This window comes from Centrocercus urophasianus, unplaced genomic scaffold, assembly GCF_019232065.1.
Source record: "Centrocercus urophasianus isolate 14NV4802_14NV808 unplaced genomic scaffold, USGS_Curo_1.0 seq_25, whole genome shotgun sequence".
Lineage (NCBI taxonomy): Eukaryota > Metazoa > Chordata > Aves > Galliformes > Phasianidae > Centrocercus > Centrocercus urophasianus.
The window spans coordinates 6205541-6221453 of record NW_024884811.1 but is presented as its reverse complement, the minus strand read 5'-3'; the positions used below and the strand labels follow the sequence as shown (position 1 = coordinate 6221453).

The 15913-nt window shown below is 35.9% G+C and overlaps 1 protein-coding gene across 7 annotated transcripts in view; it reads left to right on the top strand.

Moving 5' to 3' along the window:
* Positions 1-15913, top strand: part of ERBIN (erbb2 interacting protein) — a 110727-nt gene that overhangs the window by 82081 nt on the left and 12733 nt on the right. For 5 of the 7 annotated variants that reach the window (XM_042825871.1, XM_042825867.1, XM_042825870.1 and 2 more), the window contains 10 exons: positions 633-762; positions 1097-1212; positions 2181-2250; positions 3171-3270; positions 3424-3545; positions 4064-4234; positions 4963-5145; positions 7230-7347; positions 10401-10584; positions 11670-13194. In XM_042825871.1, the coding sequence (XP_042681805.1) occupies positions 633-762; positions 1097-1212; positions 2181-2250; positions 3171-3270; positions 3424-3545; positions 4064-4234; positions 4963-5145; positions 7230-7347; positions 10401-10584; positions 11670-13194 (2719 nt within the window). The remainder of the gene's footprint in view (positions 1-632; positions 763-1096; positions 1213-2180; positions 2251-3170; positions 3271-3423; positions 3546-4063; positions 4235-4962; positions 5146-7229; positions 7348-10400; positions 10585-11669; positions 13195-15913) is intronic. The other 2 variants (XM_042825869.1, XM_042825868.1) reach the window with 2 other exon arrangements.

Genomic DNA, 15913 nt, shown 5'->3' with positions numbered 1-15913 from the left:
CATGGTTACAAAGGTATGCAGCTGCCTTAAAGTGTTCTTGCCTTTATCATAGCAGTGGCCATACTAAATGTGGCAGATGATAGAACTGGTATAAAAAGGCCTGGAAATAGTAAATCTAAGCATGCACAATTATTTTTCCGCTGTTTATTAGCGGGATTTTTTAAATGTCTACCTCCATGTTCAGCAATTCAATTGAAAAGTCCCAAATGATGACAAAAATAAGTGGTTCATAATTAAATGCTAAACTGAACATGGATATTTGTTCCAATGTATTTTCTCCTATTGTAATTGCTGTAAGTTAAGTATTGCTAGAATTTACAAAATACTAGTCTGCCAACATCTTAACATTCACTGTTTCTTAACTCCCATTTAGCCATTTGTCCTATTCTGATTGTTTTCAGTTCCTTGACCGCCTCTGAAAGCTCTTGTCTGATGACAAAAGCAAGATTAAGAAAAAATAAGAATTTAGGCAATTAGTAAATGAGTTTCTTGGGTTCTAATTTTAGTTGGGTTTCAGTGTTTCATTTTGAATTTCATTTGCAGTTGATACTGGTATCAATGTAATTTAAACTTAAAGCATTCCGTTATTTTTGGATGAATCAACCTGTAGAGCAGAGTATTACTTTTTTCAGGTTAATATCAGTAGAAGAACTGGACTGCAGTTTCAATGAGATTGAAACATTGCCTTCATCTGTTGGGCAACTATCTAACATAAGGACATTTGCTGCAGACCATAACTTCTTAACGCAGCTACCACCAGAGGTATGTATTTAGTTATAAAACTGAAAAACAAAGTATTTTCATGGGTATTAAACTGCATTGTTGATACATATTTTATTTGGACAACAGATTAATCATTCTTGTACTTTTTGTGTATATTTAATGACAACGTTTACAAATATACAAATAAATCTGAAAAGTTTTTGAAGCTAGTAGTAGAAATCAGTACCAATTCTGTTAGCACTAAAGGGATAATATATAAAAATAAACCTAATTATGCTAAACAAGATAGCTGTAGACTGGTTGTTTTAAAGTAATAATAGATTGTATTTTTAGAGCTGTGAAGGTGAATTAATTCTCTGGATTCTTTTTTCAGATTGGAAATTGGAAGTATGTAACGGTATTGTTTCTGCATTCAAATAAACTTGAATTTCTCCCTGAAGAAATGGGTGACATGCAGAAATTGAAGGTCATCAACCTGAGTGACAATAGGTTTGTGAGCATATAATTCAAGTAAAAATCATATAAAATGCAATAGCATTGAGCGTATTTTAGTGTAACTGGTATCTATCACCTGGTATCTATCGGATGTAAGTAGAGCCATTTTCTGAATGTTCTGTGCTGTCATTACATCCCTCAATTCATAATCTGACCGCAATGCATGTATTTCATTTATTGTTCTTCCACTTTAAGAAGCTATGTTTCTTTGATTAGGCATATGTTTGATTTAAGTACGTGCACTGACATGTGGCTTACATATGCCAATGGCTATTAGTATGTATTTTTTAATGGAATTCATTTGTCTATCCTCTTAAAATTTGCATTTGGTTTGTAGCTAAAAAATTAATAGCTTCCTGTATTGCATACAGGGGACACAAAACAGAAGTGTTGCGGTATATGATGCACCCCCAGCATGTGTTGGAGAAGAAGGAGGAAAGAGACGTTTTTAATTAGAACTGGTCAATAAAAACTGGCAAAATGTCTTTTTGGATTCGTCAGTTTGCAGAATTGAAATGTACTGGGAGAGATAAATTTGAACTCTCCCTTCTGTTCTCCAAATCTAGTTTCTTTGTACTCTACCCTAAGCCTGATTTTATTCACACTTAAAAAAAAACATTAATAGTGAAATTGTAATCCCACAATTTTAGGTGTGACCCTTTTTTCTTAATTTTAGTACCTGTGTATATTGTGTATATTGAAGGATTGCTGAGGATTCTTCTAATTAAAGTATAAAATAAATAGTATTGATTTTAAGTTCAGTAATTGATTTATATGCAGTGCTGATGGCTGTCATAAAAATTGTGTTCAGGTCATTGACATGAGATAAATTCAGTTTGCCTTGTCTCATTTTTGCTAAAGTAGGCAGAAATGCATATTTAAAAAAAAAAAAAAAGGCCCTTTAACTGTCAAGTTGTAGTATTGATAAGTGTGTTTTCATAAACTTTTATTGCAATTTGCAGGCTGAAGAATTTGCCATTTACCTTTACAAAACTGCAACAGCTCACTGCCATGTGGCTATCGGACAATCAGGTAAAATATTCCAGGAGAAAAATTACAGACAGATGGTTGACTTTATTCCTAATTGAATTGATAAGTGATCTTTTGAATATTAAGTGAATTGTATGTGCATAAGTACTTCCTTGACATTTTGTCCATTCTCTCAAAATAAACAACACTGGGTCTCCCTTACTTTAGAGCTTATCTGGCAAAGCTTTTATATGAAACACAATTTCACAGATGTTGGAATTTCTTATTTGTCATCTCTTAAACAAGAAAGGTGGTATTTGAAAAGTTGTTAGCACTTAAACGTATACAGTGGTGTGCTGCAGTTGCACCACTGTAGAAGATTTGCATAACCTCTTTTGTGCTAGGTTGCTTGTCCTATCTTTGAACTTTGTGGCTGTCCATATTTCGAGCTATTGAGAAGTAACTCGTGTACTCATGCCTTATTCCTCTATATTCTACCAATTTCCTGTATGGCACTAAGGCTTTCAGGGCTTCCAGAAATTCTTTGATCTCAAGTGTGGTATACTCAAAGACTTCTGAAGAGTGAGAGTTACCAGTCTGATATCAATATTCTATTAAAAAAAAAAAAAAAAAAAAAAAAAAAAAAAAAACCACAAAATTTTACTTTACATAGCTGTCTACAGGTAAGATGACTAAGTGTGTCTGTGCATCCCAGATCAGCTTACTTTGGGACAACAATAAGTCCTAGCAAAAATAGGGTTATTTTTTTTTTATATCCAGTTTATTCTCTTGAATTTGAATTTGTTTTTTTCCATTCCCAAGAAAGTCATCTATTGACATGTATTAGCAATTTCATTCTCTGAAAATTATTCAGAGGGAAAATGAAGACTGCTCTGCCTTGCATTCTATAAGTTATGTAGATAATCTTTACTTTGTACATGCATATGTTTTCTTAATGTAATTTTCTGTGATTTGCTTCTTAGTCAAAACCACTTATCCCCCTTCAAAAAGAAGCAGACCCTGACACACAGAAAACTGTGCTTACAAATTACATGTTCCCCCAGCAACCAAGGACTGAGGATGGTAAGGATTTCTTTTTCAACTTACAGCATCATTAATTTGTTACCTTTTCAAGTATAAATAAAAAAAAATGCCATCCAGGAAAAAGAAGAAAAAAGAGGACTTTTATTTTGTGTAATGCATCCTATTCTTACAAGTGCTTGTTTTTTTCTTTAGTTATGTTCATATCTGACAATGAAAGCTTCAATCCATCTTTGTGGGAAGAACAGAGGAAACAGCGTGCTCAGGTGGCATTTGAGTGTGATGAAGACAAAGATGAGAGAGAGGCACCACCTCGGGTTAGTACTTCATTTATTTTTTACTACTGGTGTTTCTCTCTCTCTCTTTTTCCCATTGACATTCCTGACTCCCCTCCTTTTTTATTCCTTTGACTGCTGACTTAGCTCTGCTGAAGAAATCAAGACTTCATTTATTAGTTTAAGAGCATCAAACTGGGCTTTTTTTTTTTTCCTCATCATTAAAATGGAGCACATAATTATGAAATTGCTGGACTGGTGCTGGTACAGGAGAAGGATAGCTGGGAAATAATGGTTAATTCTGATTTTTATTTAAATACATAGCAGTTGCCATTACTCTTCCTGTTTGGTATCAACAGACAAATTTAAAGCAAAAATAATTGATTTGTAACTTTGCTGGGTTTTCTAAAATTTTTGTTAATCTAGGTAGATTCAAACTGCAAAGTGGAGATTCTAGGTTTTGCTCTGAGTGTTTTGTCTGAATCTATTGTCTGTTTTAAAACTTGATACTTTAATTACAGCTTTTAATTAAAATTAGAATATTACTTTTTATTACACAGGAAGGCAATTTGAAGAGGTATCCAACTCCATATCCTGATGAGCTGAAGAATATGGTCAAAACAGTGCAGACAATTGTACATAGGCTAAAGGATGAAGAGTCTACTGAAGATGTTGCTAAGGAATCAAAACGAGAAAGCCAGACAGCTTCTGTAAAAGATGTGGGGGTAAAGGTTAGATACAATATTATCTTCTGACTTCACTGAAACTTCCAAATATCTAGATTGCCATTAATTCTTTTTAGTTCTTCTCTGTCCTCATTAATGCTCTGCATTAAAGAGCAGGGCTTACCTCTTCATCATATTAGGAATCACAGAATGTCAGGGTTTGGAAGAGACCTTGAAAAAATCATCTAGTTCAATGCCCCTGTTGGACCAGGAGCACTTAGATCAGGACACACAGGAACACATCCACACGAGTTTTGAATGTCTGCGTTGAAGGAGACCTTGCAGCTTCTCTGGGCAGCCTGTTCCAGTGTTCTGTACCCTCACCATGAAGAAGTCTGCAATATATGTCTGCTTGGTGTTAGCAATTTTCCTCTTAACGCTGAAAATGAAGATATAGTGCAATAGGTGGTAGGACTGCTTGGCATGTCTTCGCTCGCTTGTTTTATTGTAGATACTCTTGGCTTTTTTTTTTTTTTTTTTTTTTAATTTAACTGAAAGTTTAATGATATGAATTGACACCAGTAGGGATGAGAGCGAAACCAATTGGAAAAGGGTGAGGAGTACAATGGGATAGTCTAGAGAGGTTTCTTTCTATCTCGTGTATTTCATGCTTGCTCATTTCAAACATCATCTATTTCATAATTTTCCATGATATGTAATGTCAATTCTTGATATCATATGTTATTGAAAAGGGTTTCAAAATGTTTTTTGTACGAATGTTCTTAATCCTGTAGACTTCCGAAATTGTTCCAATGAAGAATAAGGCTGATGAGAGAAAGCAGTATTCAGCAGGAAGCTCTGTGCAGAAGCCTACTGAACCAGAAGCTGAGCACTGCACTGCAAATTCGCAGATGGCTGCACTTGTTAAAACCTTGCAGAACACAAAAACAATTGTTAATCATGAAGACACGCTTGAGGTGAGGCATTGTGATGAACATTATAGCAGTCAAAGAGTTGTGCTGGTGTTGCATCAGACTTGTTTCTAAGAGAAATGAAAATTTATGTTGACAAAAGCAGAAAATTTCTATCCACAAGCACTGTTAGTACAGAAGGGTTTGTAATGCAATATTATTCTCACTTTACCTATATTATAAGTGCAAGTTGAAAAATGTAACAAAAAGTTCCTAATGAAACTGTAGGCATTTAAAGAAAAATAAGCCAAGCTCAAAAATTGGTCTAAGTACTAAGCTCAGGAAAAGATTCTTTCTTAAATAGAATTTTCTGGTTTCCACTTGATTTTCAGCACCTTGGTAAATAATTGATTGTGACTGTTACTGAAATGTCAAAATATCTTGTCAGTAGGAACAAGCAAAATCTTGAGTATGTAAGTGATCATGCCTGTTCATTTCAGTTAACAAGTGGGCTTTAAAATATTTTTGTATGTATTTAGTAGTAAGATATATTAAGTATGACTTTTTTTAGGAAATAGGACACAGTTTCTGAACTCTTTGTACATCTGTGACAAATGTATATATTTTTTACTTTAGAACAGGTTTCAGCATTAATAACATTTTGGAGGTTGTCAGTTAATTACTTGTCAATCACATCATGTAAAATGTTTTTTGTTGGCTTTTTTTTTTCAGTAGTTTCATGAACTGATTATTTTTTGTGTGTGTTGTGCAAGCACTGGAGCTTGCATTTATCATGTGATTAAGAGACTTTATGGCAAGCCATTGTGGCTGTTGCTGGGTCTTTTCCCCCATTGCATGTTCCTGCTATTATATGCATTCTGAAAATACTGATTCTGACAATTCTCTGCAGTTCAAAAACAATATTTTAAAAACAAAAACAAGAACAAAAAAAGCAACAATCAGAACCCCACAAAAAAAAAAAACCTAGTTGTCTAGCAGTGGCAATCATTCTTTAAACCTGGCTGTATGCCAGTAAGGAAATCAGGCAGTAGTATGTAGTCAACTGTGGATACTAAATTCCTTACTTCCTTATAGTAACTTGCTACTAACTTTCACAGAATCACAGAATCACAGAATCGCCCGGGTTGGAAGGGACCTCAAGGATCATGTAGTTCCAACCCCCCTGCCAAGCAGGGCCACCAAACACACACATTCAGATCAGGTTGCCCAGGACCCCGTCCAACCTGGCCTTGAACACGTCCAAGGACGGGGCATCCACAACCTCCCTGGGCAGCCCATTCCAGGGCCTAACCACTCTCCTTGTAAAGAACTTCCCCCTAACTTTGTCTCAATCCACGTAACTTTATATGCATAAAAGCTTTTCCTTTCATTGTTAATTGCACTTGTTAAATGTCACACTGAAGGGGAAGGGCAGAGGCAGCAAAGAGGTTATCTGTTCTTGTTATAGAGGGACAGGATTGCTATAAACTTGGTCACAACATGTTTGCTACTTCTCACTCAGTTTTACTGACCTCTGCTGTAGTCCAAAAGCTGGCCAGGTAGTTAGCCCCATGCAACTGATGGTACTGTATTTTGTAAAGATTTTTGTTTCATTACAGAGAATATTAATGAAAAAAAAAATTGTATTTTTGAAGATGACAGCAGCATATGGGCCAGGCAATAGAATTCTGAATCTATTGCATGGCTGTTCTTGCAGGCAGCTTTGTCAGTTTATGTCTTTCAGAACTGCACTAAGATCCATCTGATGGTTAGGATCTAGTGATTTTTAGCCTAGATCTATTCAGCATCATTTATTCCTAAATATCTTCTCTTCCATTTGAAAGTTCATCCCGGTGTAAATTTCAAAATGAAAACCTAAGCTGAAGTTGTCACCAATTTAACCATCATTCCCATTGAGTTCATCACACACACAGCAAATGTGTATGTGCTGCATCTTAAAGATAATTCAGTGGTAAAAAGTTAATAAATTCAGTGGGTTTGCACCACACAGTTGCTACGTTAGGTCTGTGTTACTTCACTACTGTGTTTACCTTCACTGTTTATTAGATAGGGTAATGGTTTAGATCAGTTTTACTTACCTTTAACCATTTATTTAAAATGCTCTCTATATAAAACTGTTTTTCCTTTAGCAGGAGTCAGAAGAACTCTCTTCTGATGAAGAGATGAAAATGGCAGAAATGCGTCCACCACTGATAGAAACTTCCATCAACCAACCAAAAGTGGTAGCTCTTAGCAACAGTAAAAAAGGTTAGATACTATAAAAAAAAGTATTGTGGGATTCTAATAATTCCTTGACTCAAAATGCCTAGTTTTTCCATTTAAATTATGTAAAAGGTGATTACATTTGTCGGTTAATGGAAAGATGACCAACTCTCTAGTTCAGCAGTTAACTTGTTGTAAACAGAGAGTCTCATGGGAGAAGTCTTGATTGGAAGCCATCTTGGCCATGGTGATGATGAAGAAGTTGAGTGAAAGGTGGAAAACTGCCACCAAAACTTCCACCCTGGATGTGGGAAGAGCAGGTTTGAGAGTGCTTGGAGAACTAGTTGGTGAAGTCCTCTGGTGGATCGTTTTTCACAAAAGTGGAGTTTGTCAGTACAGGTCACTTTTTAAGCATTACGTCTTAAGAGCACAAGAGTAGGCCATTCCAAATGCTGGAAATTAAACAAGCAAGGCAGAAGACTGGCTTAGCTTAGCAGGGATTGTCTTCTTGAACTTAGGCAGAAAAGAAAGTCTGTGGCCACTGGAAGCAAGGTGAGGCAGCATGGGACAACTACAGAGATACTGTTTGATACTGTAGGGAGAAAATTCTTGGTGACTAAAGCTCACAGTTGAAGCTGTAAGTATCGTGGTGGATAAAAACAGTGGCTACTTAGAAATACATTAACATACAGACTGGGGGAGAGGCAGCTGGAGAGCAGCCCCATGGAAATATGTCTGGGGTTGTGGTTGATGGCAAGTTGTATCTGAGTCAGCAGTATGCCAGACAGCCCAAAGGGCCAACTGTACCCTGTGGTGCACCGTGCCCAGCATTTCCACCGTGGGAAGGGAAGGGATTGTCCTGCTTAGCTCTGCACAGCCTCACCTCAAGCTCTGTGTGCAGTTGTGCCCCCAGTATTAGAAGGGCATAAAACTATAATAGCATCCTAAAGAGGGCAGCAAAGATGGAAAAGAGTCTAGAAGTTAAGATGTATGAGGTTCAGCCCAAAGGATAAAGCCTCATGGTGGCTTACCACTTTTTCATGAGAAGAGCAGAGGAGCAGGTGCCCATCTCTTCTTTCTGGTCACAGCAACTGAACCTGAGGGAAAGGCATGGAGCTGTGCCAGGGGAGGGTCAGGTTGGAGATTAGGAAGAAGCTCATCCAGAGAATGGATGGGCATTGAAACAGGATCCCTGTGCAGCATTCGTGGCCCAGGCTGACGGAGTTCAAGAGGCATTTGGACAATGCTTTCAGACATAGGATTTGAATTTTGGATGTTCCCATGTGGAGCCAGGAGTTGGACTTTGTGATGCTTCTGGTCCTCTTCCAACTTGGTATACTCTTTTGATTCTGTGAATAGAGGAAAGAATCCTGTTGTATCTTGAGTATGATTGAGAAAGCTGTGCTGACATTCCTATTTTGTTAATCAGTTTAAAGTCAAAGGGGAAGAAAAATGTTTTGTGGTTTTGAGAACTGTTAGCTTGAGTACTCTCTCAATAGAGAATTGCAGAAAATGGTATTTGCCTTGGAAATGTTCCATACTTGCTTCTTCTCCCACATTTTGTTGATTATTGCTGTTGTTGGCAGCAATGTCACTTCTTGAAATTTCTCAGAGAAGCTGTGCTCTCTTTGTAAGTCTTAAGAATAAACTTGTTCCAGTTTCTTTTTTTTCCAGAATTACCTTACTCTTTTATTATTATTCTTTCCTCTCAAAAGAAACATCTGATCATTGTTTTTGTTAACTAAGATACTATGGTTTATGTTACTTCGCTGGAAGATAATTTCAGTCTGGATAACCATTTCCATTGGAGGAAACTAAATTTTTAAGTCTGAGAGCAAATTGTATTTTGTTCCATATAATGTCCCTAGTCTAGTACTTTCCAGGAAAAAAAAAAAAAGCTCTCCTGGCTCTCCTGGCTGTTGTATGTAAGAGGATAAGATTTTTTTTGAGGATGGATGAAGGAAAAGCCACTGAGGCAGCCAGAAAAGTCTGCTGAGCCTTTGCAATGGATAAGTAAATTCTTTTATCAGAGGATGATGGAATAGTTTGCTCAGAGAAGTTGCCCTGTCACTGGAGGCATTCAAGGCCAGGTTGGATGAGTCTTGTGGCAACCTGAGCTGTTGGATGGCAACCCTGTCTATGGTGGAGAGTTGGAAAGAGGTGACTTCCAGGGTTTTTTCCAACTCCATCCACTTTATGATTCTGTGAAAAAACTGGTGTTTATTAATATTGTCTTTGGGTTCTTATGACTGGCTGAAAATTCAAAACTTCTCTCATCTCTTAGCTAAAAAATAGTTTCTCAAAAAGTATGCTTTTAGCACCCATATCTGTGTCTAGAAGCAAAAAAAAAAAAAGAAAGTTTTTATTTGTATGCTTAAGTTTGCTCATGTCAGAGTCACAGCTGGCTTGGAGTCTTGCATATCAGTTATTTTTATACAGATACCAATTTTAAGTGTGCATATATTAATCAATAGACAAGTAATTCTGAAAATGTCCTATGTGATCTGTGACGTATGGGAATGCATTGCATCCCAACCATGCAGAAGAACATTTTTCTTTTTTTTTTTACATTTGTAAAACTACATACATCCTCAGTGATCTAATTCTTTCCATACTGTTTGGTGCACTAAATAGCTATTTAACAATGATTTAATGTTAAAAAGCAAGAAATGTGTAAGCCTTAAAAATGCTGTATTTGAAGCGGCATACTTTGTTTTCATTGGGGCGAATAGAGTAATGCAACTGAAAACTTTGGGCTTATTGTATAAGCAATGAAAATTGTAAAAAATATCATTCGATGGATATGTTTGGGAAATAATGCAACACTAGTTTATGCCAAGGAAACTTGGCAAATTTAGATTTAAAGATGAGTACTGTTTATGTTGAACCAAATATTTCAAAAGTAATAGAAACTACTGCCAGCAGTCTTCTGTGAATTTATAAAAAGGTTGTAAAAGAATTACTGAAAATTAATATATAAGATAGTAAGTATCATTCAGGAACAGTGTATGATTTCATAACACTGTGATTTAAACACATTAAATGGCTGTTAAACAGATTTGTGTCTATAACTAAATTCGCATTATTTTTTGTTACAGATGATTCAAAAGATGCTGATTCCTTATCAGATGAAGCTACCCATAACAGTAATCAAAATAACAGCAACTGTTCCTCTCCTTCTCGAATGTCAGATTCTGTTTCCTTAAATACTGATAGCAGCCAGGATATTTCTCTCTGTTCTCCAGACAAAGAAACAAATGCTGCTGTTTTATCCAAGTTCAGGTTTGTAGAACACTGTATCAAACTAAGCAAGTATAATAGCAAAACATTATTCAATCATTCAAATTACATGTCCATTTGTTTAATTAATCATTCATTAAATAGTCTTAAGTTTTAATATTTCAAAATAATGTTAAGTAGTAGTGTTTCAAGAAAAAAGCAATGAAAAAAAAACGGGACAAATCTGGAGACCAATTTTAGTATGAAAGATACGATTCCATCTCTTGTTACAACAGGGTATAATAATTTCATCCTTAATTTCTGCTATTCCTGCAAAATATTTCCAGTATAACATTTTAAGAGCACTATTTTTATTTGCATAATGTTGAAAATATTGAAGATCCATTTGATTGCTAACATAATTATTAAAAAGCTTTTAGGATCTTTTGAAGAATGCACTTAAAGATTTCTGGCTTTTTTTGTGTGTGTGTGTCAATGAAAGCAAGAATTTTGCTTACAGTTGTCTTGGAGCTTGGTGTTGTTTTATAAGAAATTTAAGTTACAGTTGCTTTATACTTTTTAACATTTTTGAACTACCCTTAATTATTCCTGTGTAAGTTAAGTAGCTTTATGTAAGGATAGGTGATTAGCAGATATATCTGCCTCAAAACAGTTTTAGATCACTCAAGAAAGGAAGAGGTTGTAATGCAGTAATAATGAATTGCTTACCCCTTTCCAAGGACCAGAGCTTGCTTAAACACTCAGAAGAAGGTAATATCCAAGTAGAGATCCTTCACTTGTGCTGCCAACCCTTAAATGTAGTTTGCACAAGTGAATTGCTTCTACCTGTACTCCCAGGGCTGGCTGTGTCCCTTCAACAGTTGCTCTATCATTGGTTCAGGCCCTGACCTAACAGTTCCCACACACTGTCTGAAATCAGAACATGATGCTAACCAGCAAAGCAAACTTTTTGAATAACATATTTTTGTAATGGTAAGATAGCAAATCATAAATTTATTTGTAAATTGGTTTTTGTCCTGCATTGTGTGTGCAGCATGGCCATGTTGCACATCAGTTTTTCTAAATTTTCTTGAAGGAATATCTTCAATCCCTTAGGAATATTGTTTGTGAGTCATCTTTTCTTGCAGGCGAGAAGATGAAAATTTGAATAATCTTTTGCAAAATGGAGGTGAAATGAACATTACTGCAGAAGAAGAAATAAATATGCAAGAGAAAGTTACAAATCTGTCTGAATACGAACTGAGCATTGAAGAAAGAATAGGTCTGATAGGAAAAGGTGTGGATCTAAGTAGTCCTACAGAGCAGACTCACAAATTAGACCAAATAAACATGAATATCAATAAACTGGCTAGTGAAGAGGCAGTGCCAGTTCCCATAGAAAGAATAAAGCCACAGGAAGTAGTGTCAGTAAAGGGCTTGGTGAATAATGTTACAAAAGAAGAAGGTGAGCACTTGGAAAATGGAAATAGGTATCCTGTAAATAAAGTAAATGGACATCCTGAGGAATCAGTACAGTCTCCCAGTAAAGATGAACTACTGAGAAGCACTACAGTTGATGGCAACTCTTCTACTGAGCTGTCTATTTCACGGAGCACTGAAGATCTGTCACCACAGAGAAGTGGTACTGTAATGAAGTCTCACAGCATCACCAATATGGACCCTGGTGGTCTGAAAGTCTATGATATTGTCAGTGACAGTGGATCTCCACAGCCAAACTCAGTGGTAAAATCTTCATCTGGTAATGTAGATGGGAAAAACATAGTCAGAAGTAAATCTGCTACTCTTCTATATGATCAGCCTTTGCAAGTTTTTCCTGGATCGTCGTCATCATCTGATTTAATATTGTCTACAAAAACTCCATTCAAGTTGGACTCAAATCACAATCCTGAAGGTGGTAATGTAGTGAGAGGATCAGTGCCAGGTGGTCCACAGATGTTTTCCACTCCCCAGTATAATATTCAGTACAGCAGCAGTACAGCAGCAAAAGACACCTTGTGGCCCCAGAAACAAAGCACCCAAGTAGAACAAAGCAATTTACCTCCTTCACGTCTGCTGAGGTCTGACAGCACAGAAGCACCCAGCTATGTAAAACATTCTGCCAATATGAATTTCTCCAATCACAACAATGTCCGTGCCACTGCTGCATACAGCACTCATCAGCGAATGGCTGGTAGACATATAGACATGTGGGCTGTTCCACCAAATGACAGACTGCTCCCTGGAGCAACAAGGCACACTCTTCAAAGACAGAGCAGTGTATCCTCTACTGCTTCTGTAAATGTCGGTGATGCTGGACCTTCAAGGCGGGCCCAGGTTCCTGAAGGGGATTATTTAACATACAGAGATTTGCATTCAATGGGAAGAGCTCCACCAGTAATGTCAGGGCAGCAGAGACCTCTTTCTGCCAGGACGTACAGCATTGATGGTCCAAACGTACCTCGGCCACAGAGTGCTCGTCCATCAGTGAATGAAATACCAGAAAGAACTATGTCAGTTAGTGACTTTAATTACTCTCGGACTAGCCCTTCAAAGAGATCAAATCCAAGAGTTAACTCTGAGCACTCTTTGTTAGACCCTACAGGAAAAAGTAAAGTCCCTCATGACTGGAGGGAGCAAGTGCTGCGACATATTGAGGCTAAAAAGCTAGAAAAGGTAAAAATAATTTTATTTTTTCTACTTTTCTCTAATCTAGGCATTAAGTTAAATATCTATGTTTTGAGCAGCTTTTAATTACCAGTAAAATTATATTTCTGTTCTACTACTTCTTTTAAAAGGTAAACATGTTTATGAAGAATATGTGAAAAACAGTCTCTAAATGAAATGTTTCCCTGTAGAAAAAGGTCCCTGATGCTTTTACATCATACTTGCCAGCTTAGTCCAATAACCTTTGAATACATTAAATGTCCTGTTGTCCTTCTGGACTGCAAGTCCAACTTTTTTTAGGTCAAGTAATTTTTGTTGTTAATATATTAACATTAATATAATGTCTTCATATTATACTATTCTGTTACCTTTCTTGAGCTTTCTCTTCTGCATTTTTTCCTTATTTTTTCATTTCAAGAACAAGGAAAAGAACATCAGTAAAATGCATTTCCTAGTATCTATAGGTCTACAGCTTCAAATGCGGAGGAGCTGAAAAAATACAGTTGCCATTTTTTTGCTCCAAGCCAGTTGTCTTTTGAAGTTGGATATTTGACAGACTGTTGAGTGAATATTTATAACTGAGAGCACATAAAAATCTTGCTCATTTCATGAAATCACAGGAGATTTTGATATAACTAGAGTAATGATGAACAGGATTCTTTATGTACCTTAATGTTATCAAAAATTTGAGCTGATATGGAAACGTGAGCAGTTATGCATCTTCAAAGAAATTGGATAGAGACTGGGAGAACATATGGTATGCTATCCAGCAGAACCACTGTAAAATCACATAACTAAATACTGGCCAGGATACCATCAACCTGACTCTGTTTCCTTGGAAGTGAATTTGGTTTTGTTTAATTTGCATAATTCCTAGTTATAAAAAGAGATGTTTGTTTTCAATGTCTGCACAACAGCCATAGCTGTTCTTGTGATCCATTTTGAGTCACATAGAACAAAAGAACAAATATTTTAAGCCAAAGTATTATGCTAAGGTGTAGTGGACCATTTGTCATACAAAGCTGTCACAGAATGTTCCAATCTTAATCAAAGGTGCATATTCTAATGTTAAATTCCCCTGTATGCATATATATAATCTTAAGCCAAACAATGGAAAATGAAAAAAATTGCACAGTGCTGAGTATAGGGGGAAACTTAAGTGCACTGCTAGAGCTATTTGGCTTCAGTTCATTCTTGCGCTGTCTGTTTCACATGTTAGAAATGATGTTTAATACATCAAATGAAAACTGCCCTGGTAGTAGAAATTTAGTCACCTTGACTTAATACCCTTTATATCTGTTCATATTTTTTCTTCCATGCTTTTTATGTAAACCTTAATTATTGTTTCTTACTAGAAGGATATGGAATAGTTGCTCAGTGGGTTCTTAGCTGTGCATCTATCTAAGATATATTAATAGTGTGCCTTTTCTGTGCGTGCTTCTTTTATGCTGGCCTTAAAGCATTTTAAAGAAGATTTTACTAAGCTAAGACTTATGAGTTTAAAGGTGAATATGCATATAATTGTCTACTTCATATTTTCTGGGATATGATTGGCTTTAAAAAAAAAAAACAACAAAAAAACTATAGAAATGCAGATGGAATCCTATATGGCAGCTGGCAAATATGATAATGTAGAAATTCTGGATATTTCTTTTTTCTTTTAAAATAATGGTTTCAGGTATGATTGTACTATTTCTAATATGGGAGCTTAATCTACAGAACAGACTTCTGAAGTTGTTACGAAGTCTGGAAAAAAATCAGTATTTACTTGAAGAAGTGAACACTTCGTTTAAAGAACAGTTATTGGAAATTGCTTTGACAAAGCTCATGGATTTATAATGCTGTTTCCCTTTCTTTCAAAGTACAAGACATAGCACTGATAAATCAAGTATACAAAATTAAGTATTATGATGAATATTTAATTCATATCTTTGTGCCTGTTGTGCACAACAATATGGGTTAATAATCTTAATTTCTTTTGAGTCTGGTATTGAATTAATCACTTTTTAAATTTTTATCCAATACTTACTACGAAAAAGTATGTGAAGAATGTGTGGTGGCTTTGACTTGTTGAGGGTTTGTGATGTGGAGATGGTGTTTAGGCTTTTGTCTTTTGTTCTTTTGTTTTGGGTTGTTTCATTTGTTTGTTTGTTTTTTGTGGTTGGAGGGGAGTGGTGGTGAGTGAGGCTCCTGGACTACTTTTTTGCTTGGTTTCTATAGAATTTAGTAACAGGATGAGATAGGGAAAGGCTTGTTGGGCAAAATTGGGAAAGTTTGAATTATGTTATATTTATCAGATTTTTTTTAACCTCATTCAGGCAAAAGGAAACTTTCAAGAATTTAGTTTGTATGAGGAGAGGTATAAGAATATTTTAAATCCTGCAAAAATATTAATAGCAGATTTCCAGCAAGTAAACAGAATCTATAAATTCCTTTGACAAGATTTAAGACACCATATTCTGATGAACTAAAATTATCCACGTGCTGAAGGAAAGTGAATATAGTTCATAAGACCTCTTGTAAATCTTTCTTTTGCATATTTTCTGGAGAAATAATTTTCTTATCTAATGCAAAGCTGATTTTACTGTGGGATAGAGAAGATTTCTTTAAATGTCAAGCTGCTCCCTAGTGGTTACATGTAGTAAGCTGTAGGAAAGTGCACAATGAATTCTGTCCCCTCAGTCTCAGTACCAAAGCTTTTAAATTCAGTGTATGGGTGAGCTTTTAA